The 24,782-nt window shown below is 41.8% G+C and overlaps 1 protein-coding gene across 1 annotated transcript in view; it reads right to left on the bottom strand.

The window, feature by feature from the left end:
• The window catches only part of LOC127575678 (tandem C2 domains nuclear protein), a 68,147-nt gene extending 44,961 nt beyond the window's left edge, over positions 1-23,186 (bottom strand). The window contains exons 1-4 of the mRNA XM_052025574.1: positions 22,923-23,186; positions 7,567-7,676; positions 3,745-3,876; positions 1,033-1,224 (exon numbers count right to left, since the gene is read on the bottom strand). Of these exons, the coding sequence (XP_051881534.1) occupies positions 1,033-1,224; positions 3,745-3,876; positions 7,567-7,600 (358 nt within the window). The 5' untranslated portion in view covers positions 7,601-7,676; positions 22,923-23,186. The remainder of the gene's footprint in view (positions 1-1,032; positions 1,225-3,744; positions 3,877-7,566; positions 7,677-22,922) is intronic.
• Positions 23,187-24,782: the final 1,596 nt, after the last annotated feature.

Below are 24,782 nucleotides of genomic sequence, written 5' to 3'. Positions count from 1 at the left end.
ATAAGCATTAGAAAACTGCATCTATTCCACCAGTGTCCACTAATCACACTGATCCAACTGACAGATTGCTTTGGATCAGCCCTCCCCGAGGATGGACCCTCCTCAAGTCATTGTTTAAAATTCCCATTCTTATGTTTAAAAACCACAGCATCCACACCTCTGCCCCTCCATCCAATGTCACAATCTTCCTCTGCAAACTCTGTATTCTTCCATCTGATGTCTAGTCCTCCCCCTCATTCAATCTTTCCCACCCCATTGACAATCTTGCCTTCAGCCCCCCTGCATCTCAAACTCAGAGATATCTTCTCTAACCCTCTCCATCTCCCCAGTTAAGACTAAACTTTGGATCACTCTAAATACCTCCTTTGGGTTAGTAGTAATTACTGTTTCTCCTTGCCACCAGTGAGGAGAAACAAATAAAATCATCTTTAGATTCATTGAGTTGTACAGCTCGAAAACAGGCCCTTCAGCTCAACTCATCCATGGAGACCATGTGGCCTAACTGAGCTATTCCCATTTGCCTGTACTTGACCGATATTCCTCTCAACCTTTTCAATCAATGTAACTGGCTAACTGTCTTTCAGCTTGTTCCATACACCCACCACCCTGTGTGGAAAATATTGCCTCTCAGGTCCCTTTTAAATGTTTCCTTTTTCACCTTAAACCTACGGCCTCTAGTTTTGGACTCTCCTACCCAGGGGTAAAGACTGTGACCGTTCACCTTATCTGTGCCCCTCATGATTTTATAATCCTTTATAAGGTTGTCCCTCGGCCTCCTACACTCCAGGGAAAAAGGTTCCAGCCTATCTAGTCTCTCCTTATAACTAAAACCCTCCAGTCCTGGCAACATCCTTATAAATCTCTTTGTGCCTTTTCCAGTTTAATGAAATTCATTATTTATTATACACAAATTATTGATGTTACAATTGTTATTATTTACAGAATTAGGCTCAAAAAAGTAAAGCTTAAGAACATTCAACAATTCAATTAAAAGAAAATCAGAGTTGGTCTGAAGCCTGTGGTGTGGACTACCTGATATGGCTTCCTCATAGCTCCAGCGAAAATTGGGTTGTACATAGGTGGTTTTCAGATTTGGAACCACAAAGGGAACCTCCTTGCCATTGGGAGGTAGCTTTGAGAGCAAAACATCCTCGGTAAATCCAACCTTCTTAGATCCCAAGTTGGTCTCTGGTTTTGAAGATGGACTTGCAATTTCAGAAGGAACTAAGAATAATTAAAAATAAAATAATTGTCACTGGTAAATATCATCAACGTACTTAAACTGATTTAAAGTTGCTGTGGTATTTATAATCAGCAGATGAATTCCTGAAAAATAAGGGAAAATGAGATTAAACAAGATTTCAGAATTCATGGAAATTCAGCGGTTACACCCATGATTGGACTCTCAGTACAGTGGGACAGGGGTTGGTCATGCAGGGTTGCCTTGTTCTCTGGAGATTTTAGTTCCCAGATCTTGTTTCATGACCAGCATCAGTCACCCACCGATCCCCAGAAGGGGAGGAGGCAACAGTTGACTGGAGGTAAAGAGCAGGGTTTCAGGTGACACAAGATACAATGGATGATGCGCCGTCAGTAAGGGAACTGATTTTGAGGAGGTTTGAAGGGTTTTGTGACTGTGGGGCTGATCGGAGATCAAATAAAAAAAAATGTACCTGTTGAAGCATAGGGCCTAGCTGAATACTTTGTACAGGGTCCAGTCAGAACAGATAGAAACTGATCCCAAGGGCAGACTGTGAACAACCAAAAGACGAGGAGAAATGGTGATTGACAAAAGAGATAAATAGGTACAAAGAAAGATTTCTCCAAGCAGTGAAGGGTTGGGACCTGGGATGCACTGCCAGCTCAGTAGTGGAGACAGTCGTAGCATTCAAAAAGGAACTGGTTAAGTATCTGAAATGAATTGCAGGGTATAGGGAGAGAAGAGTGGAACAAGCTGGATTTCTCTTGCATAGAACCAACAGGCACTTGGCAATCAAATAGCCTCCTTCATTACTCTAACCTGTGAGTTTTGTGAAAATCGAATCACAATGCATTTATTAAATCACACACAAGAATACATGTGCAAAACCTCCCCCAACTGCTATTTAAAGGGATCCCCAATAACTGCGTTTGTTGGCGAGTGACTGGAAGGAAACTTGGTCGTGAACACATAGTGGACTTTCATTATACTGTTTGAACTTTGCAAGTTGCTATAGAGTGCTACCCTTTAAGACTGGGTTTTATATGAAACTACACCAGTTCCTTCTGGACATGGAAAAATTGTCCTCATTACCAGGTTATGTCTTCCATGAATATCACACCAAGAAATCAGAACTCAACAGCCAACGATAGGTGAGTTGGTAATGTCTTAACTGTGTGATCATAAATATTGCCATCCTGAGAAAGGACAGTTAATTCTTTATCAACTAAGCTACTGCCATCCCTCCAAGTACCTCAGGGGTCCCACTAACCTCAAGATCTTTCCAGTGAATGATGTTACCCAAAACCATGAAGGCAGAATGTTACCAAAGCTATGATGCCACAAATTGCCAGGGTGTGCTGTGGTTTACAGGAAAGCATTACTTGAAACTACATATGTTCCCTTCAGACATGCAAGTCTGAGATTGCTATTTTCCCCCTACAGCACTCAGACCTTCAGTTGCTTCTGCTTGTGTTGTAACTAGTAGACACCACATGCCCTCAGACACCACATTACAGTTGGGTCTGCAAGTGTTAACATGGAGTTGGGCACCACTCTTATTGAAAGTATGGGGCTGGGGTTCCCCATGTTCCTTGGCATTTTACAAATGTCTCCAGGAGATGCCCCAAGCATTTAGTTGACCATTCCCACCAGCCTTCATATGTAGGCTGCCCAATTGATGTCCTCAACCTTATCCTCTGGAGCAGAACTTGTGCCATCTCACCTTCTGGGTTTCTATTTTACCCTCCCCTGGGCACAGTCCATTTTGCACAGGTTGGATATTGTTCAGATTTCAATCAGGTGGGAACATGGATTGTGTGTGCATCCTGCACTCAATCAAATGGACATAGGGCAGTCAATGGGTAAGCCGTGTCACTTGCATGTATGACACCAGACTCCGAAAACAGACAGACCATCCCAAGCTGTCTAGGGAGGAGATGACCAGGCAGAGAAGGAAAAAAAAATTGAGAATGTCACAAAGTCTTCTAAAGTGCAACATCCCCACCGACTCCTGGGAATCTCTGGAACACAAATGCTCAAAGTGGAGGAGGAGCATTTGGGATGCTATTGAGAACAGAAGCCATGCATTAGGAGCACACAGAAGCCCTGCAGAAGCAGTGGAAGGAATGTACCACATCACAAACTACCCATCCCCTTGCCTCAACTGTGGAAGAGTCAGCAGTTCCCACATTGGCCTCATCAGTCACCTTAGAACCCACAAAACCAGAGTGAAAGCAAGTCATCCTCGATCCCGGGGACTGCCTCAGAAGATAGGTTCATTGTTTATTGCAATCATTTTCCCATTTTATCCAATTTTATCTCAAAGTATTTTAAGAGTGGAAGTTATAAAGTAGATTTTGAGCCCTTGAAAGAAACTAAAAATCATTGATGTGATGTGTAACCAAGAAGCTGATTACAGCAAGTTGCAAATTTTACCATACTGCCCATTACCATACTGTCTCTGCATCTACCATACCATAAACCCTGATTTTACCACACTACACAAGACAAAATTTACTGCGGAAAGCAACAAGAATACTTACTTTTTTGTTTGGTGTCACCTTTCCCTTTTGACATGGCTTCCTTGCAGCAATTCTTTAGAAACTCTGTAGTGAGCCCCAGTACAACACTAAACAGCAATCCAATAAAAACTGGAACCAGCAACCAAAGTGATGCTGAAAGAGATGGGAAGGGTGAGGTTTAATAGGACTTCCATAAAAGCTACAAAAGAGTGGGCTTCCAAGTACGATGACAGAGTGCCAGAGCTACAGGGAAAGACCACCAAATGAGCAAGATAAACTGGGTAACTCTCACAGAATGAATACAGCAACAAAGGGCCTCCTGTATTCTATTATACTCAGTTTAAAAGCTAATTGTACAGCATTGCCACTTCAGGTTGGCTCACTCACCTATCTCACGATAGGTCCATGGTGGCTACCAGCTCATTTGAACCGAACTAGTGTGAGCAGGTCAGTTTTAGTGGTTCCTTGTACTGGAAATAACAAATGCAAAATATGTCACCTTTATTTAGTCTAAATTAAAAAGCAAATATAAATCATCTTTTCTCATTGTCGGTGTTCCCTTTAGTAGGGTGTTCAGTATTGTATTCAACTCATTGCTTCAGTCAGGGAGTACATAGTCATTTTTGCTAAGCCTCTCACTAAGAGCTGCTCACATCTTGAAGTCTGGTCAAGCTAGAATAGCTGTGAATGTCATTATTTGGCTGTAACAAAAGGGGAGGGCGGTTGTCGGGAACTGAGGAGGAAACAGGACATCTAATGGATGTGCAGCCAAGGTGTCCCCAGCTCCTTTGTCATATATCACGACAATTCCTGGAGGTTGCATGACCCTACTTGACGTTACAGGAGGTGGTTCTGAACTTAGGTGGGAAGTTAAATAGGGATTCCCAACAACATGCAGTCTGAAGTCAAACAGCTACAGACCCAAGCCTGGTTACTTTGGGTCTCCAAAATAACGAGTTATTGGAAAACTGTAAAACTTTCTGTAATTTGTTGTCTGACTAATAAACTTGCATTTAAACAACACATTGGAGCCTGAAGCAGGAGAACCACTCAATTGTTTAAAGAGAATTCCTTACCATCAGCACATTCAAGTGCCACTCAGCTAGCATTCATAGTGGACCCAGAATCAGGTTTATTATCACTGACATATGTCGTGAAATTTGTTGCTTTGTGGCAGCAGTACAATGAAAGACATAAAAATTACTACAAGTTACAAAAATAAATAAATAGTGCAAAAGAGGAATAATGAGGTGGTGTTCATGGGCCATTCAGAAATCTGATGGCAGACGGGAAGAAGCCGAGGACTGCTTGACAATGACTCAAAGGAGGTCTTCAATGATCAAAAGGGAAGAATTATAATTAAATAGCATGGACTTTGAATGAAGAGGGTTTGCCTTTCAACCCTATTGGAACTCTTTGCTTGGCAGAATTAACAAAGGTTTTGAAAGGACTGTTGAGAGTCAAGATTCTGTGAAGTAATGACAGATTAGTTTACTGGATTGCAAATGGGATCAACAGTGATAGAGGCAAAAAAGAAAAACTGCTAATATTGTGCTTTTTACAACCTCCACACTTCACAGCCATTGATGCACTTTGGATGAGTTGTCAGGGAGAGAAATGTGGCAAACAATTTGTGCACGTTAAATAACTAATAAAAAACTAATACTAAATAACAGGACTGAGAAGATTTTGTGGATGGAAGTTTAGAGAGGGGAATTGGAGAGCAAAGTGGAGCTCAACAGCGATCTATTTTGCAGCATTTATTTTCCATAAACAATGGCCTTGTTTTGGTCAGCTGTGAAGTGATGGCATATGCCACTGCCCATTTGGATCCATTGGTCTTTGTAGCTTGGACTTGTTTTTTCCTTAATTATCAGTGACCATCAGATATCATTTCCCCAGCATCCAATAGCCTTGTCATCATTAGACTGGCTGAGATTTATCAGATAATTCTCAGTGACAACAAATCAGGAAAGAAAAAGCACAATTTGTGTTTATTATTAGAAGCATTTTATAGAACACTGATTAAACAACATATAATTAAGGATAATGTAGAAGTTGCAATGTCAAAAAACAAACTTTTGAAACTAAAGTCAATGTTAAAAATTCATTATATTTTGACATTTACACAAAGGAAGTACATTCCACATACACAAGATTAGTTTAGGGCCAGAAATTTTGCTAAGTGGTAATAAAACTTAATTTGCCATTAAAATCTTGAACTAGACTTGATATAAGAAAGCATAACATTTTCAGGGCATTTTGTACAGAGTCTAGTTTGTAAGTTGCTTAAGTTCATGCCAATTAATTTCCCCCATAATTGAATGGGAGAAGGCTACATATTGTGCAGCTGGTAGAAGAGGGCTGAGTCACTGCCAGAAACCAAGATTTCTGGCTTATGACACCAATAGTTTCACTATTTACAAAGGCAAAACCTGGGCCAAAATGGAGAGCTACCAATGTTTCATTTTCTGTCATATGAAGGCTTAGGGGCAAACTTTCAAAATACCCATTAGCAAAAAGGAAAACAGAAAGAGAGATAGATGTCATTGGATTATTGAAATGTTCACCAAAATTATGTCAATCTGAGGCGGGTGCTGTTATGCTTCAAATTTTAATGCACCTGAAAGGAACTGCAATCAAAATCAATATAAACTATATTGATCATATATTATCAAATATTTTCAATATTGTGGAACAATTTTGGTACTGCCTCTGCAGAGAGGGAACACAGGTATTGATCAACAATTTCCTGAAATGCAAGGGCTCACTTAGAAGTAAATAATCAATTCTAATTTACATTCAACCATTTCTACACTGTACAGGTCCTCCCCAGCTTATGAACACCTGACTTATGTACGGCCCGTACATCTGAGTAAGTGCTTGGAAGACTGGTGGAGTGGGTTTGCTGGCTGCTATGGGGCTGCAGGCATCTGTGGGAACTCTGCTCGCAAGTCAGAAATGCAGGCTGCAAACTGTCTGGGTTACAAACAATTCGCAGGAATGGAACCTCGTCATAACCTGGGGAGGAACTGCACTGGTTTGTTTCTGTGATGGCCTAATGGTTATCACTAGGTCACCTGAACAATATGGAGACTGCTCAGTTCCCGATTAAAAATACTTTGAATGGCAGCAGAACAGAATCAAGTCATTATAGTTGTGGCACAAGGAGGCCCTTCGTCCCATCGAATCTGTGTCAGCTCTGAGTAGAACAAACCCATCAGTTTCTTTCCATTGCTCTTCCCCCAGCTGCCCTACAAATTATTTTCCTCATATGTAGCTAACCAATTCCTTCTCAAAAACCCTGACTGACTCCATACTACTGCAATTAGTCATTTATTTCACCTCCTTCCCAAAGTTACAGGTCATTTTACAATTATTACCAAACTATTACCACTAAAAACTCTAACAGTAAAGCAACAGACTTTCTAAGCATTTCTAATAACTTACAACTACTTGGTCTGGTACCAGACAATAAAAAGATGGATAGTAAATGTGTTCTGTAATAATACAGTTGCTCAGTGGAGAAGTGCAGTAACATGCAATGATATGTATATGTAACTTTTGAATAAATAAGCTTTTGTTTAATTTACCGGTAGAATTCATGAAAGTCTTGATTTATGCAACTATGAATAATTCTCCTATGAATACAGAACACTTTGAAATTCATAATTAGTCACAAAGTATTTAACTGAGCCAGCAATCAATGGCAAAGGGGAAAGCATTTAATGCAGTTAATCACTGCACTCCAGAGGAAGAAACAGCCAATATCAAAAGACGTGCATCATTAAAATGGAACACCAGCTAACATTCTGGTTACCTTTGCAGTTTACACACACCCACCTGTTGTGGACGGATCTACCTCCAAAGCTGCCATTCTTTCAATTACTCGGGTGCAAAATTATTGGAAGGTCTTTCTTCTGAAAGTTGTGAGTGCTCGAGTCACAGGATTCCTGCACAAATAAAGAGATGTTACTTTAGTAAAAGATAAACATATGCATTTTCAGAGACATAGAAGAGATTAGTTAATGTGACAAAGAGGATACAATCCATAGTGAAAACAAAAACTTGCATTTTTATAGCACCTTTCGAACGCATCCCAATATGTTTCACAGCCAATGAAGTACTTAGAACAGGACGATTTCTTTTTGACATGTCATCACTGCTGTAATGTACGAAATGAGGCAGTTCACACACAGCAAACTTCCTTAAACTGGACGGTATCATGACTAGATAACAGCTTAGGAATTATTCAGTGGTTAAGACAGGAATTGCGTGAGTCTTGCTGGTGGCAATATTCTATCATGCAAAGGCCCCAAAGCAAGATAGAACAAACCTGCATGGAAAGTTGCAGGCAAGGACCTTTCCTCCACTGGTTCTGCCCTTGCAGCCTCCCTGAGATAACACATCATATCCATGGAACACTTGGACCAAACTTTCAAAACTGCACCACCCACATGAAAATGACCCAAATTACATTTAGGAGACAGAAGAATTTGCAGATACTGGAATATGGAGCAACACACAAAAAGCTGGAGGAACTCAGTAGGTCAGGCAGCACCTATGGAGGGAAATGGGCAATTGATGTTTTGGGTCAAGACCTTTCATCAGGATAAGTGCAGATGAAGGGTTTCAACATGAAATGTCAACTGTCCATTTCCCTCCATAGAAGCTGACTGACCTGCTGAGTTCCTCCAGCTTTTTGTGTGTTGCTGCCAGTTACATTTAGTTTACATTGAATTTTTTTGGTGCTCAAAGATGTTGCACTACTCAAAAGAATTTCTTGTTGGCAATGTTGCATAAAGGATAGATATTGGCCAGGGTACCAGAACCACCTTCCCCAATATTCTTCAAAAGAAAGTCATGAAATTGCTTGCTTCCCCCAACACTGAAGAACTGCCTCTCCTCTACATTGTTGTGTCATTTTAGGCAGTTGTCTTTGGAGTGCCACTACCCCAAAACTTACGATAATGTGTAGACATTAACCAAATAGACTGTATCCATCCCTAAATCAGCAATCCCCCATTGAGTTAAAATTTAGATATGTTTAATCCTAATTTTACATCAAGTTTTGTTTCCCTTTCCTCTATTTTTAATCTCTAAATCAATTGCCTTTGATAATATCACCACACCCTACTGCTTCAAGCACAGTAAATTGGAACCTTTAACACAGGAAAAGACTAACAAAAATGGACTTAATTGATGCCAATCAAAAATAATCAGGGGTGTAGCAGATTGGCAACAGAAACAAGGAAATCATTCTCCTGCAAAATTGCACAGTACTTAGGCAAAGAAATATTTCCAGTCATATGGTTAATGAAAGAGCCACTGCCGTAAATCCAATAGTGTACAGTTAACAGCCCAATGCAGAATGCAGGTGACAAGAGAACAGACAAAGCCATTAGTGTTTCCTCTTCAATGGTTTGCCATAAGTGCTGTAATAGAAAGTTGTATATAACTTAATTATCATGGCATTTCTGAAATAATCCACAGCTGGTGTTTGTGTGTATTATCTGCAATTTATTTACTTAACTTCAGCGATCAAAAGCTTCAGTGCTCACAAGTACAAGATGTCAACTTCTCAAAGAATGAGGAAACAATTGTCCCTACATCCTTGTTTAGAGTAAATATAGCTATCTATCTTCTAAATCAACTACTCCACTTTCCAAAGCTGAACAAGAAGCCAAGTTTTTTCCAATTCTAGTTTGGCTTTTAAACAGGATCAGTTTATTTTTGGTGGCTCACTTGCTGATGTTTTCACAGAGCAGTCTTTAACTGGCAAATACTGGAGCTCAATATCCTTAATTAAAACAAGGAAGGAACTCAAATGGACTTTGGTACCTACCCACCATAATGCTAGGGAAGAAATAACCAAGCACAATTTGAGTTGTTAATTGTGAGCTAGCTAGTCTGTTTATTCATTTTCAGATTTTATAATGCATGGTTTATTGCACTTTTACATTTTATTTTAAACAAAGGCCAGCTTTCCATGAGAATACTTTCTTGATTGAATTTTATTTAATATATATTCAAATGATAAGTGTTTAGAAGTGAGTGATAATAAGTCTATTTGGCACTTTGCAATTCCTGGCAAGGCTTGTCGGAGGACAACATTCACCAGAAATGTTTAACTTCCGCCTTGGCTTAGTGGTAGGAGTGTCACCTTTGAAAACCATGGGTTCAAACTCCACAAATATATAATCTAAACCAACACTCTAGCACAGGACAGTTCTGTATCAGGAGATTCTATCATTGGATGAGGTATTAAGCTGAGATCCCAACTGCCCTCTCATAGCTGTAAAGGATCCCATGGAGCTAAATGAAGTAGATCAGGGAAGTTCTTCATGGCTTCCAGATCCTTAAAATAAATATTCTGACCATCTCCTCATTGACATTTGTGGGAGCTTGCTGTGTGCCAATAGGCTCTATTACAATGGTGTCTTTGGACAGCCCAGGGACATGAGGGTTGGTTGGTTGGTTTCAGACGTTAAATTTCCCAGTCTGACACTGAAGTACCACCCATGCTGGTTCCACATCCCTCCCTCACTTCCAGTAACGTAAGCACTATGTCGATGTGCCCAGCTCATGGGGAGGAATGTGGCAGAGTGAAGCTACTGGACCAGCAGCCAGAGCCCTGAAACTTTAACCCACAGACAAGAGTTGAATGAATCCCACCCAAGCATTTAAATTCAAATCATTGAAGAAATAAAGCCATAACAGTAGCACTGAACCACTGGATTATTGTCGAATCCCATCAGGTTCAGTAATGTCCTTCTCGAAAGGAACTCTGCCATCTCCATCAACCCAGCAGTCGAGTTGCTTGAGTTCGGGTCAGATCAAGTGGAGAATAAATGTGGCTTTGCCAGCAATGTCCACATTCCACAAAGGAAAGCTGGAAAGAAACATTGCCACTCCACGGTCACTACCATCCCTAAACATGCTTCCCTTCACTTATTTCATTTCACAGGCCTTAAAGGAGAAACACTGATCCTTCAAGAGCAAAATATTGCTTGATGGGACACCAAGCTTCATTCTGGAATGTTAAATGAGTGGAAGTTAAAATAAAAACTTCAGTTATTGGGAATCTTAAATAAAAACAGTTGTTGGACATAGAGGAGCAGTTAACATCTCGTAAAGGGCAGGGACAGGTTTAGGATTTGTGTGCCCAAGCTTCTCGATAAACATTCCAAGTGCCAACACCATCCATCCTTTCCTTGGAAGGAGGTAGAGGACTTCCTGTCTTGTCAGCTTCTCCAATTTGTTAAATAGCTTACATTCCCAAAGTGGAAACCTGCTTCCTGTCTGGTTTCCTGGTCCGGAAATTGGAGAGATCCGGGAACAGAAATTCTCACAGCACCAGACAGTAGCCCAGATAAGTAATCAGGATTGTCTCCAACTCAAATCAGCTAATACATGACATCTGTTCAATGTCCAGGAATAGGGACTGAACTTGCATTGGTAACTTGGGCAGACAGCATAAATCATCGTAAATTTTGAAGCTGCAGTTATCAGAGTGAATATATTTCCATGGAACTGAATGAAGTGTGTCCACATTAACTGTATAGAAGCAGCAGCACAGAAACTGGCTAGATTTTATGCCCCACATCAGATTACTTCCATCCAGTTTCATCCAGTCCCTTCAACATATTCCCTTCTCTCCTAACTTTCCCTAAAGCACATCTATGCTATTCCATGCAGTAACACAATCCACGTTCTAACCAGTCTCTAAGAGAAATGCCATCTTAATTCTCTCAAGTTTTGGGCCCCTTATTGAAGAAAGGATATACTAGTATTGGAGGCAGTCCAGAGAGATTCACCAGGATAGATTCTGGGATGAGAGGGTTGTCCCATCATGAATGGTTAAAAAAAGGTAGTATTATTGAAACATATAAAATTCCCAGTGGGTATGACAGGGTAGATGTTGGGGTGTTTCCACTGTTGGAAGAGTCTCATATAAGGGGACATAGTTACAAGAGAAGGGGGCAGTCATTTAAAACCAAAGTACATAGGAAATTCTTCTCATAGAGGGTGGTGAATCTCAGGAATTCACTACCTTGGAGGTTGTGTAGACTAGATCATTGGAGGTATTAAAGAGGAGGTACAGGAGTAAAGAGGAAGGCAGGCACAGTAGTGTAGTGGTTAGCATAACACTATTACAGCACCAGTGACCCGAGTTCAATTCCCTCCGCTGTTTGTAAGGAGTTTGTACGTTCTCCCTGTGTCTGCGTGGGTTTCCCCTGGGTGCTCCGGTTTCCTCCCACATTCCAAAGACGTATGGGGTAGGAAGTTGTAGACATGCTATGTTGGCACCAGAAGCATGGCGACACTTGCGGGCTGCCCCCTGAACACTCTACGCAAAAAGATGCATTTCACTGTGTGTTTCGATGTACACGTGACTAATAAAGATATCTTACCTTATACATTTTTGAAAGATGGAGGGGGATTGAGGGTCATGGGGACCTGACACTGAAGAGGAGTTGATGCCTGGGACAGATTAGCCATGAGCACATTGGGCAGAAAGGCAGTCTTGAGGGACCAAATGGTCTCTTCCTGTTCATATCTTCTGTCCCTTATTGGACTTATTGCCGATTAACTTCTTGCACCAAATTTTGGACTTACCTCATATTGGGTTTGTAATTTGTAGTAGGAGCTTTTACAAACTATTATAAAGGAGGAAATCCATAGGACACATACGCAGTTAAACAATCTGCTGACAGTGACCTTTCCACAAGGAGTGCTACCTTATAGACCGCTCCAGGGGACTGGAAGAGGCCAGTGAACTGTTGAGAATTAAAAGTATTCTAGCTGTAAAATTAATACCAGAAACTGTTCTGCTTTGTTGCATAAGGTTTGGCCAAGTTGTTAGCAACATTCTCACCTTTAATTTCTACTTAACAGATTTGAACTTACTCATCACATTACCAAAGGTGGCCATTAGGCCCATCAGATCTGTGCTAGCTTCCTCCAGGGCAATCCCATCAGTCCCATTCCCCCTTATTTTCCTGTAGCCCTATAGCTTATTCTCTCTCACATGTCCATTAACTTTCCTTTGATTCTTACACCACTCACCTGCACCAAGGGAGAATTTACAGTGGCCAATTAACCTACCTGCACGTCTCTGGGGAGAGAAAGGAACCTGGAGCAGCAGGTGGAAACCCACATGGTTACAAGGACAACGCGAAAGCCCTGCACAGACAGCATCTCAAGTCAGGATTCAACCCAGGTTCCCTAGAACTTAAAGCAGCAGCACTAACCTCTGCTTCACTAGACTCCAGAACAAAAATGCATGTGGATTGTCATAACCCAAATATTTCAAAATTGAACAAAATAAAAATTATTTTAATTTCGTTATGATTTTTCAGGTTTACTTAATCACTCGAGCATGTTATAATCTCAATTTTACACTCCGTAGAGCCCAAAATGTTAAGTGAAACATAAGCTTCTTGTTTCCTTGTACGTTATCACTGCTGGGCATCAAAGTCATTTAGTCAGAGAGGTAGAGCACAGAAGCAGGCCCTTGGCTCCCAACAACCTTTGGTTGGAGGCCAAGATCTGACTGCAATCAATGCCAGAGAGTTGAAATGCATGACACAACATATAGATTTTAAGTACACTCTTTCGAGAGCAGCAACAAGTCAACCACCACAATCCAAGCCACCTTCTCTGCAGTTGCCCTAACTAATCACTACGAAACAGCAAATTTCCTTAGCCAAGCTCTCAACCTCTGTTTTCACAAAGTCACTAGCCTAGATATTATATTGTTTAACGCAATGTTATCATGTACTACAGAATGACATTGTTTTAAAAACCTCAGCTATACATTGGCAGCAACTTCCAGAGTTTTGGTCCTGGTCCTCCGTGTCAAACAGCATGCGAGGCTCATCCTGATGTACTGCACAAAATTCTACCACAATTTCAGGCTCACACTATTGGCGGCCTTTGAACACTGAAGCAGAGGGTGTGGGCCTGTTTCAGCATTTGTTAGATTGCCTGAAAATTCCTAACCAGTGATGGGCAGTTCAAGGTAGCTTCCTTCCTTAGTTTTTCCGTTTTAAACAATTGACCCCACACAGACAGCCCAAACTAATATCCACAATCATATCCAAAGTTCCCTCAACCTCAATTCATCACTTCTATAGCACCCAACCCAACATTCCCTGTTACTTACACATCCAATGAACAAATAAATAAAATAAGCAACGACTATGTGCACAATGGTGCCTCATCTGATCATCTTGATAGACTCGCAATAAAAAAATGTAATTTTTTTTTTACTGGTGAGTCATTTGAAATGACATTCCACCAGTAGAGAATGCCAAAGGCAGAAGGGAAAATAGTTACTATTGTCAGAGAATGCTCACTGGTGCAAAACGTGAGAACAGTGTGTGCGAATGAAGTGTCTTTGGGTCTCCTGGCACACTGCAACTTGGCACCTGCGGGTAGCCCACATGTTGGAACTGAGACGCAACCTGGTCAGTTTCAACGTGTCCTAAAGTTCCACATTGGAACTCTGCTGCACTTCCAGTGGGAAAACCTATTGGAGGGATTTAATGAAAGCACAGCTAATTCAGATTAGTTTGAAAACAAAAAATAAAAGCACAAGTAATGCTGTCCCTTGGATAGGCACACCCAAAGTTGCCTACGCCATTTAGATGGCAATCATAACAATACTATAGCCAGGTGACTAGAGAGAAGGAGGTCAAAGAGTAACCTGATAGAAGTATACAAGATTATGAGAGACATAGATGAGGTAGATAGTCAGGGTTTTTTGCCCCCATGGTAGGGGTATTAAAAGAGGGCATAGGTTTAAGGCAAGCAGTAGGAAATTTAATGAGGATCTTAAGGTTCAGTTTTGCTAAAAACAGACAGTGGTTGATATCAGGAACTCACTGCCAGAGGAGTTGGTGGAATCAGATACAATTACTAAGTTTAAGGAGCGTTTAAACAGACACTGAAATAGGCAAGGCATAAAACGATATAGTCCCAATGCGATCAAATGGGATCAGTGTAGATAGGCAAAATGGTTGGCATGGATATAATAGGCCAGAGTCCGCTGCTGTGCTGTATAACTCTATGCCTTAGAGATTGTTATCTTTCATAGAGATCTGGAAAACTTAAATGTCTGTGGTCAGGCATAGCAACCTGATCTCCAATTAAATTCCTCCTTTAAATGTAAAAAGAAAGCTAAACATATTGAAAAGCCTAATTAGACAAAACTTACAAAGATCCAACTTTGATCAAATGTTTGGCCAAAGAGCCAGCTTTAAGGTAGATCTTAAAGGTGGTCATGAGGTGCAAAAGATCAGTCAAATTTCACAAGGAAATTCCAAAGATGGATTGCCAGCTGGAGTCACAGGCAACAGTAAATGCCAAATACACTTCAGAGAATGGGTGGTAGAGAAAGAAAAAACAAAACTCGGGCTTTTTTTTTAAAAAATGGTATATAGTGTGCAGAGTGCAGCACTGTTAACTTTCATAGTTTAATACAGAAATTTTGCAGAACCTTCAGTGAATAGTCAGACTCCATTAGGAGGAGAGCAGGCCATGACCTTTCAGAATGCAATGATGGGCACTTCATCCATTGTTCTAATTTTAGATTTACCACAAATGTGAAAGACAAACATAAATTGATGAATTAAGCCCAAGTAAACTTCAGATGCTCCCTGAGATCACAAAGTTTTGGAAGAGGTGGCGCATAATGCTTCTCCTAATGTTCTTGGGAGTTGGGCAACGTGGCACCCGTTACTCGCTCCACCTGCCCATTATAGTGAGCAGGTGACCCACAGTGTGGAACATGTAGATTTGACTGAGTGAGGGTGGCAAGTGGCCTCCCAACACTAACAGACCAGTTGAAAGGTCTTAAAAATCCATCAGCCACTACTGTTTCTTAATTACCAGATTTATTAAATTCACAATTTACCAAAATGAAATTTGAACTCACAGGTTTTACATCACAATCAGTTGACCCAACAAGACGAAAAACTTTTTTCTCATCACACAGCAAATAAAAAAGTCGATCTGGAGCCACTGCCTCACTCCCCTCTTATAACCCCATAACACAACCAAATGGCCAACACAATCAGCTCAAATATACTCAGCTTGCCAAATTTCTGTAACTTCTCATCAATCATTTGCTCTGCACTCTCTTTATACTGAATGACTGAAAAGGTGGGGAAAAACACCAGTTTAAAAAACAGAAGCCAGCTAGTCAGTCACCAGCTCAAAGCTTCGAATTGCTGGTACATCCCTACTGTATCCCTGACCATGTGGGAGAGCAGTTTTCCAAAGTGGAGTCACCCAGTTATTCCAGTATTTCTCTGGGATTTGGAGAAGAACCATATGAGATGCACCCATCCCCTGCAGGACGAGGAGTGTAACACTATAGGGTACACAGTACATGGTACAACTTTCAATGAAATGAAAACCCAGATTCAGAATACACTTGTGGAGTCCTGAACTTTTTATTGAATCTGAGCCATGCTATTATTAAGTACACCGAGATTAAATACTGTATGGACTAGGCATGTATCTGGAAGATGAAGGGGTGATCAAAGATAGTTATAGGTTTGGATTGTATGCACCATTGAAGATTTAGTAGCTAGAAGGTAACAGCAGACAGATTGTACTGAACTGGGGAGATACTCAGAGGTAGAATTGTACTCATGTGGCAATGCTAGAAGTGTAGACAGCAACACAGTGGGGCTTGTACATGAGGGAAAAAGAATAGGGAAGACAATTTAAAAAAAAACTTCAGAGTTAAAAGAAAATAGATTCCTTCTATGTATTTTGAAAGTAGCCATTTTGACCATATTGCATCAGCAATTATCATTATATCAGACGTGCTGAGAAAGTTTTCAGTAACAGTTTGCCCAAGTACTTTCCACTCACTCAACAATACCACTGATATCCTGCACATAATGGATACTTGAGCAGTAATCTTATCAGAGAATTCAACTGACGTCAAGGCAGTCAAACAAAGCAATTAGAAACGGTCATCTGAATCCTAAAGACAGATTACAGTTTAGATTTTTCCTCCTCTATTTCTACCTGAAAGCATTATCAATTGTTACTGCGATTACAGTCAGTTTTTGCTCAACAGGTGGCCAACTTGTCTCTGAGGGAGGAGCTTGCGACCTCAGGTTTCATCACAAGATTCCCTGCTGCTACTGTGATGGAGTGATCCATCACTGGAGTTGGTGAGTTCTGGACAATTCATTAAATTGAAGCCCACAGGTGGGCAAAACAATAAGCCCTCTGGCACAAAGAGTCAAAGATCATGGAAACAGGCCCTTCGGCTCAACTCGTCCATGCTGACCAAGTTGCCTAACTGAGCTAGTTCCATCTTTGTTTAGCTCATATCACTTTTTCCACAAAGAGCATGCAGTTTCCTCTGGACTGATGAAGGGTCTCAACCCAAAACATCAAATGTCCATTTCCTCCACAGATGCTGCCTGACCCACTGAGTTCCTCCAGTGTTTTGTTTGCTGCATTTGTGAGATGCTTTATGTCTGCAAGTACTTGGTTTGCGCAGCTCTACCTCATTTTGTGCCTACATTGTTTGAAGGATGGCAGCATCTCAGCCACACGATGGGTCTGCCAATTTAGTGTTAGTATAAATACGTATAGATAAGGAGCTGGAGGAATGACTGAATCATTTACTCAAAGGCCAAATATGTGATAGTAGAGAAACAAAGGACTGCAGATGCTGGAATCTAGATGAAAAACATGATGATGCTGGAGGAATTCAGCAGGCCAGGCAGCATCTGTGGAGACAAGCAGGCGGTCAATGTTTCGGGTCAGGACCCTTCTTCAGAACTGAAGATAGGAAAAGGGGAAGCCCAATAAATGGGGGGGGGGGGGGGAAGCAGAGTAGTGATTGGTGGACAAAAGTGGGGAGGTGGAGTGGGCACAACGTGGTGATAGGTAGATGCAGGTAAGAGACAGTGTTAAGTAGGTGTGGGGGAGGACGAGAGAGCAGATCCACCAGGGGATGGGTCAAAGGCAAGGAGGAAAATAGGGTAGAAAAAAAAGAGGTAGAAAAAAGAGAAGAGGGTCATATCATGTGATAGTATGGGACATTCTGGAGGTCAAATGGAGACACATCCGACCTCTTGCTCCATCTCTGGGCTCATGGATTTACATTCACATGAATTGACCTGCTGACCAATTAAAACCAAGTTTACCCAAGTTTATCTGCGTTTCTGTATATGCTTATGTTTTAACTTACAGTAGCCCAGAGCAATTTAAAAAAAATGATCAAAATAAAAATTAATTTATTTTTGTTAGAAACCCAGCGGGGCAGTGCCTCGGGATGTGACAGCTGGAGGCTCAGGTCCACAAGTGGCTCAATCTGCTCACGGCAATGAGATGAGCATAGGAGGGGATGGTGGGGTGGCGCATGCAAGCATGGGGTCGGATTGGGAGTGATCCTGTCCAACTTGGTGATGCCAATGCATGGAAAATTGAGATTATTGTCATATGCACCAGGGTGCAATGAAATTCCGTGCCTGCCTGAAGCTCACAGAGTAAACAGTATACATGGTAATAATAAACACAACAGTGAGCTCAAAACATAATAGGTTTAAGGTGCTGGGGAGTAGGTATAGAGGAGATGTCAGGGGTAAGTTTTTTTACTCAGAGTGGTGAGTGCGTGGAATGGGCTGCCGGCAACGGTGGTGGAGGCTGATACGATAGGGTCTTTCAAGACACTGTTAGATAGGTACATGGAGCTGAGTAAAATAGAGGGCTATGGGTAAGCCTAGTAATTTCTAGGGTAGGGACATGTTCGGCACAGCTTTGTGGGCTGAAGGGCCTGAATTGTGCTGTAGTTGTTCTATGTTCTAACAGCAGAATGGTGCAAACATTGTAGTGCAATAAAAAGTACTAAAGTGATAACAGCAGAATAATCGAGAGAGGTAGGATTAAGAGTATGAGAACGTGGCAACACCACCAGGAAGGGGAATATGAAAGAGGTGATTGGCTCGGGAGTCTGTCAGCAGTAGGAAAGAAGCTGTTCTTATGTCTGGACTTAAGGCTTTCAAGAATAACACAACTACTGCCATGTTCACCTCCTGAAGTGGCACCTGCAATGTGTTGGACTCTTAAGTGCCTTACAAAATGTTCCAGCAAACCACTCCATTCAAGAGCAATTAGGGAAGGCAAGAGTTCTTCGAAAGCACTGAAGATCTGCAGTACTTTCATCAACAATAGAGGCTTTTTAAAACTCATTAACATGGGGTTCTCAATCAAAAGGCAATTATTTTTATTCACTCACAGAATGTGGTCATTATTGGCAAAGCTACCAGTCCTTGAACTGAGCAGTTTACTGGACCATTTCACAAGGCACTTAAGGATCAAACACATTGCTGTGGGTCTGCAGTCTATTTACCCAGATTGGCTAAGGACGACAGATTTCCTTCCCTAAAGTGAGTGAGATGGGTCGTCTAATGACAATCTGATGATTTCATGGTCACCACTCATGATAACATTTCAGTTCCACTTTTTTTTTAAAAAATGAAATTAATTCCTATGCTGCCACAATGGGATTTGAATTCTTGCAAATGGACTCTTAATTATTAGCCAAGGAACACAATGCTATTGTGACTCTACGAGAGAAAAGGTGGCTGGTAATAGAATTGTTGATGTCTTTGCTAAGCTTTAACAGCAGTGATACGATGAAGGATGGTTAAAAGTGAGAAGAGCAAATAATTTCCACTTTTTAAATACTTTAGAAAATAGATAAAACCAATCTTGTGTAGGTATTTAATATTAACTGTCAACATTTATCCTCCATTGTTTTTAACTATGTTGCTCAGACTATAATCAGTTATCTAGGTTAAGGCACCAACTGCTTGCTTAGCCATAGGACAGAGGCCATTTGAATGCCATGGGCATAGCAGTCTCAACAATTGAATTAATGTCAAGCATTTGGGCAGATCCAATGAAAGGTTGCTGGCCAGAAACATCAATTCTTTGCTCTCTAGAGATGCCACCTGCCGCGCTGGTTGTCTGTGGCGTTATCTGTTTTAATTTCAGATTTCCAGCGATGCCATGATTTTGTTCATCTTAGAATGCATGGGTTTGATTTACTTATGTTGTCATTTGATCATTGGAGTTGCCTCAAATAGTTACAAGATGCACTGTGTGATTTTTAATTGCTCAGGTACATTCCATCAATTATATTCCCCACCCCCCCCCCCACTTGACAAATATTTTCCGTGAAAATCCTGAGAGAACAAATTGATAACAGCATCAAAATCATTTCTGTGGGGCCATGGTGAACAAAGGGATTAACAGGGCACCTCTGTATCTCCGTCTAAGGATACGGAAAGATACTGGAGAATTAGTCAAATTAGGCAGTGGAATAAATGAAAAAAAATTGGATTCCAAGGTAAAAAAACCAAGGAGAAGGAAGGAAAAAATGCATAAATGCATTTCAATGTGCAGGAATGGGTTTCTGCAATTTCCATCGTTTCCTTTCTGGGCCTCCAGAACTGAATAGCTTTCTGCTACATAAGTCTCATTATTAAAAGAAACTCCTTATGTAATTAAATACTAACTTTTTGCACAAGGTTCAGTTTGTTTCAAGAGCGCATCCATCAAGTTCTTGACTCTCTGAGGAAGGTCAAGAACGAGCTCCCGAGTTTGCAAGGAGTGGAGTGCCACTATCATCCAACAATTTGCAACTTGTGGCAATTTCAATCCATTGCAGTTTACTCTGCTTTCTTTTTAAGCACAAAGACATGTAATAATTTGTTGCCATTTCTCAGGCAAATTCTGGGCCAATGTGCTGTTTTAATACAACTTCTCCTGCTTTTTTCAGCAGATGTATTACTAATCATTTCCAAGTGGTTAAAGCTGCTATGACAGTAGAAAATACAAGGAAAGAAGACCAACGTATTAAGCAGTTATATAATCAGGTTTCCTGGGGTTACCATCCACCTGCTTTGAATGAAGTTACTACTACATCTGGCAGAAACAAATCATACGGTACATTTGGAGTAACAGGGCCATTCACCCCCACCCACACAATAAAATACTGCTTAAACACTTGTTTAATTGAAGTCACTGACAGTGACGTCTCTGGAGAGGCAACTCCAGGAAACATAAAACCACATGTCCAGTACATCGCTAGTGAAGTCACTATGAAAGTGTGCAGGATTTGACTGCTTTTAGAAGGGCCATGCAAGTGTTTTTAATGATATGGGAGGGGTCAGAAGGCATATGTCACACACATAACCTCACATTGAACTAATTTTTTTTAAAAAAGGCATTTGAGGGGGTTTGTGAGATCCCCTGTCATTCTTCGAACCTCTGGAGTAGAGATCTAGCCTACTCAGCGTGAACTCCTTCTATAGTTCGTCTCTTTTTTAAAAAAAAATGCAAGGAGACCAAATTGTATACAACACTCCAGATATGGTTTCACCCAGACTCCACATAATTGTAATAATCCTGATTAACAGCACAATATTTCAAACACTTCTCTTGCTCTAGACAATGCATCTTGTTACTCTACCATCATTGACACATCTTCAGTGATGGTCTTTCTTACAACCCTTATTTTTGTCAGGTCACATTTCTTGCCCCTACATCTTAAGTTTTCTCAGAATTTCACCCTGACCCAACCATCTGGGAAACCTCCCTTACTTCCCATTCAACACCCAACTTCTCTCCCCAACACTTTATGAAGTATTTTAGGTACATTAAATTGTTGCTGCTGTTGATGGGCTAACCACAGAGAGGCTCTACTTTTAACTGTGAATAACACAGCAGGGTCGAACTAATGAAACCTCCCATTAACTGTCGCAGAGCTTGGGGTAGTTATCACCTAGGCAACCAGGACCAAGGGAATGTTGAGTCTACAGTTGGACATGTAACCAATACACCCCCACAGACAGCTAGAACAAAAGATGTGCAGAGTATAAACCAGCAGGACTGGGGTACAATGAAGAGACAGGAGTCTCTTACTGCCTCTGCATAGTAGAGTCTGACAGAATGCATCACCTGCCCGGGACCACAAGAAACTGCAGAGAGTTGTGGACACAGCTCAGCACATCATGGAGACCAACCTCCATGGACTCTGTCTACACTCCTCACTGCCTTGGTAAAGCACCAACGTAATCAAAGACCCCACCTACCCTGGACATTCTCTCTTCTCCCCCCTCCCATCAGACAGAAGATACAAAAGTCTGAAAGCACATACCACCAGGCTCAAGGACAGCTTCTATCCCGCTGTTATAAGACTACTGAACAGTCCCCTAGTACGATAAGATGGACTCTTGACCTCACAGTCTTCCTCATTATGGCTTTGCACCTTACTGTCTGCACTTTCTCTGTAACTGTAACACTATTCTGCATTCTGTTATTACTTTCCCTTATACTACCTCAACGTGATGAAATGATCTGTATGGATGGCATGCAAACCAAAGTTTTTCACTGTACTTTGGTACATGTGACAATAATAAACCAATTTATTTACCCATTTAATTGTTCCTTTCACACTCACTGCTGCATGAGAAGACTCGTCAGTATGACATTTCTGAAATGTCAACCTCATCATTCTCTCCCCCCAAAAAATGAACTTCACTTTGTTCCATACTCCATGAAACACTTGGCCTTGGGGCAGAATTGACACTTAGTAGCTGGATGAACTTGTTCAGCAGAATTACAAGACCAACGTTATAGAGTGCAAGGAGGAGGACACCACCACCCAAAGTAAGGGAAGCTCTTACGTTTCAACAGGGCTTGGGCTGGACCTTAACGTACACCAGCTACAGAGAGGAGAGAAACGCAAGGGCACCAAGCTGAACTATCACCTGAAACTCTGGTTCCAACTCCATAGATGCTGCCCGACACGCTGAATATTATCAGCATAGACTTCCCCGCAGTGATTTACGTTTGAATGCTCAGTCCCACAAAGAGGGAACCTTCTTTTTAAAAAAAACTCGAAATAAACTAAGGCAGCTTGCACAGAAATATCTGAGACCTGGCGCCAGTGTGGGTTCCCCCAACAAGAGCCACAGGGCGTCCGATAAGACCAAGCACAGAGATAGTGCGCTGTACTCAACGAAGAAACTTACCTTCTGCTGGTCGGCGGCACTTGTTCGGGTCCCGGGACGTTCTGTACAGAGAGAGGGGATCAGTCCCACACACACACACACACAAACACACACCAGTCACTGGAACGGGTGGGCACAAACCTTCAATTCTCTGGCTCCACAAAGACTTTTGCTTTTGAAACAATGTACAGTTGCTTTGATTATGAAGATTAAAGTTGGGGGTTTTAATTCTTTCCCATCAGTTTCCCCAGATCCAGAAGGAGTTCAGATTTGCCTCGCTCTTCAGCGCAGGCAGCCCTTGTATGGAAGCTGCTGTCACAGACCTCGTCCCCATCCCCGTGTCCCGGTTACCGTCCCTCTGCCTGGCACCATTCCTCCTCCCCGGAGCACAGCAACCTCCACAGTCCTTACGACATCTCTCTTATCCTCGTTTTATCGACGGCAGAATAAAGGTGTCCGCTGGGTCCTAGAGCTCCTCACAATTTAGTGGCGCGCTCCTATTAACCCTTCCAGCGCTAGATACTGCCACTTTGCAACATTGCAACCTACAAATATAACAACAATCATTGCATTAGAATCAGGTTTATTATCACTGACATATGTCGTGAAATTTGTTGTTTTGCGGCAGCAGTATAGTGCAAGACATAAATACATAAAAATGACTATGTTACAAAAATAAATAAATAGTGCAAAAGAGGAATAACGAGGTAGTGTTCATGGGTTCATGGACTGTTCAGAAATCTGATGACGGAGGGGAAGAAGCTGTTCCTGAAGCGTTGAGTGTGGGTTTTCAAGCTCCTGTACCTCCTCCCTGATGGTAGTAAAATGAAGAGGGCATGTCCCAGAGGGTGAGGGTCCTTAATGATGGATGCCACCCTCTTGAGACACCGCCTCTTGAAAGTGTCCTCGATGGTGGGGAGAGTTGTGTGTGTGATGGAGCTGGCTGAGTCTACAACCCTCTGCAGTCTCTTTTGATCCTGTGTATTGGAGCCTCCATACCAGGTGGTGATGCAACCAGTCTGAATGTTTTCCACTCCACATCTGTAGAAATTTGCAAGAGTCTTTGATGACAAACCAAATCTTCTCACACTCCTAATGAAGTAAAGCCGCTGGCGTGCCTTCTTTGTGATTGCATCAATGTGTTGGGCCCAAGATAGATCCTGAGATGTTGATGCCCAGGAACTTGAAGCTGTTCACCCTTTCCACTGCTGACCTCTCAATGAGGACTGGTGTGTGTTCTCCCGACTTCCCCTTCATGAAGTCCACAATCAGTTCCTTGGTCTTGCTGACGTTTAGTGCGAGGTTATTGTTGCAACACCACTCAACCAGCCGATCTACCTCACTCCTGTACGCCTCCTCATCGGCATCTGAGATTCTGCCAACAACGGTGGTGTCGTCGGTGAATTTATACAGTAGATGGTGTTTGAGCTGTGCCTAGCCACAGAGTCATGAGTGTAGAGGGAGTAGAGCAGTGGCTAAGCATGCACCCTTGAGGTGCACCTGTGTTGATTGTAAGCGAGGAGTTACTACTGATCCGCACTGACTGTAGTTTCCCGATGAGGAAGTCAAGGATCCAGTTACGGACGGAGGTACAGAGGCCCAGGTTTTGAAGCTTGTTGATTAGTACCGAGGGGACAATGGCATTGAACGCCAAGCTGTAGTTGATAAACAGCAGCCTGGTGTATGTTTTGCTATTGTCTTGGTTCTCCAAAGCCGAGTGTAGAGCCAGTGAGATTGTTTCCGCTGTAGACCTGTTGTGGCGGTAGGCAAATTGCAGTTGGTCCAAGTCCTTGCTCAGGCAGGAGTTAATTCTAGCCATGACCAACCTCTCAAGTCACTTCATCACAGTAGATGTGAGTGCTACCGGGCAATAGTCGTTGAGGCAGCTCACTCAGCTCTTCTTGGGGACCGGTATAATTGATGCCCTTTTAAAGTAGGTTGGAACCTCCGACTGCAGCAGTGAGAGGTTGAAGATGAACACTCCAGACAGTTGGTTGGCAC

Source organism: Pristis pectinata, chromosome 1, assembly GCF_009764475.1.
Source record: "Pristis pectinata isolate sPriPec2 chromosome 1, sPriPec2.1.pri, whole genome shotgun sequence".
NCBI classification, from domain to species: Eukaryota; Metazoa; Chordata; class Chondrichthyes; order Rhinopristiformes; family Pristidae; genus Pristis; species Pristis pectinata.
Note: the sequence above shows the minus strand (reverse complement) of the source record. Positions and strands in the feature narration are given on the sequence as shown.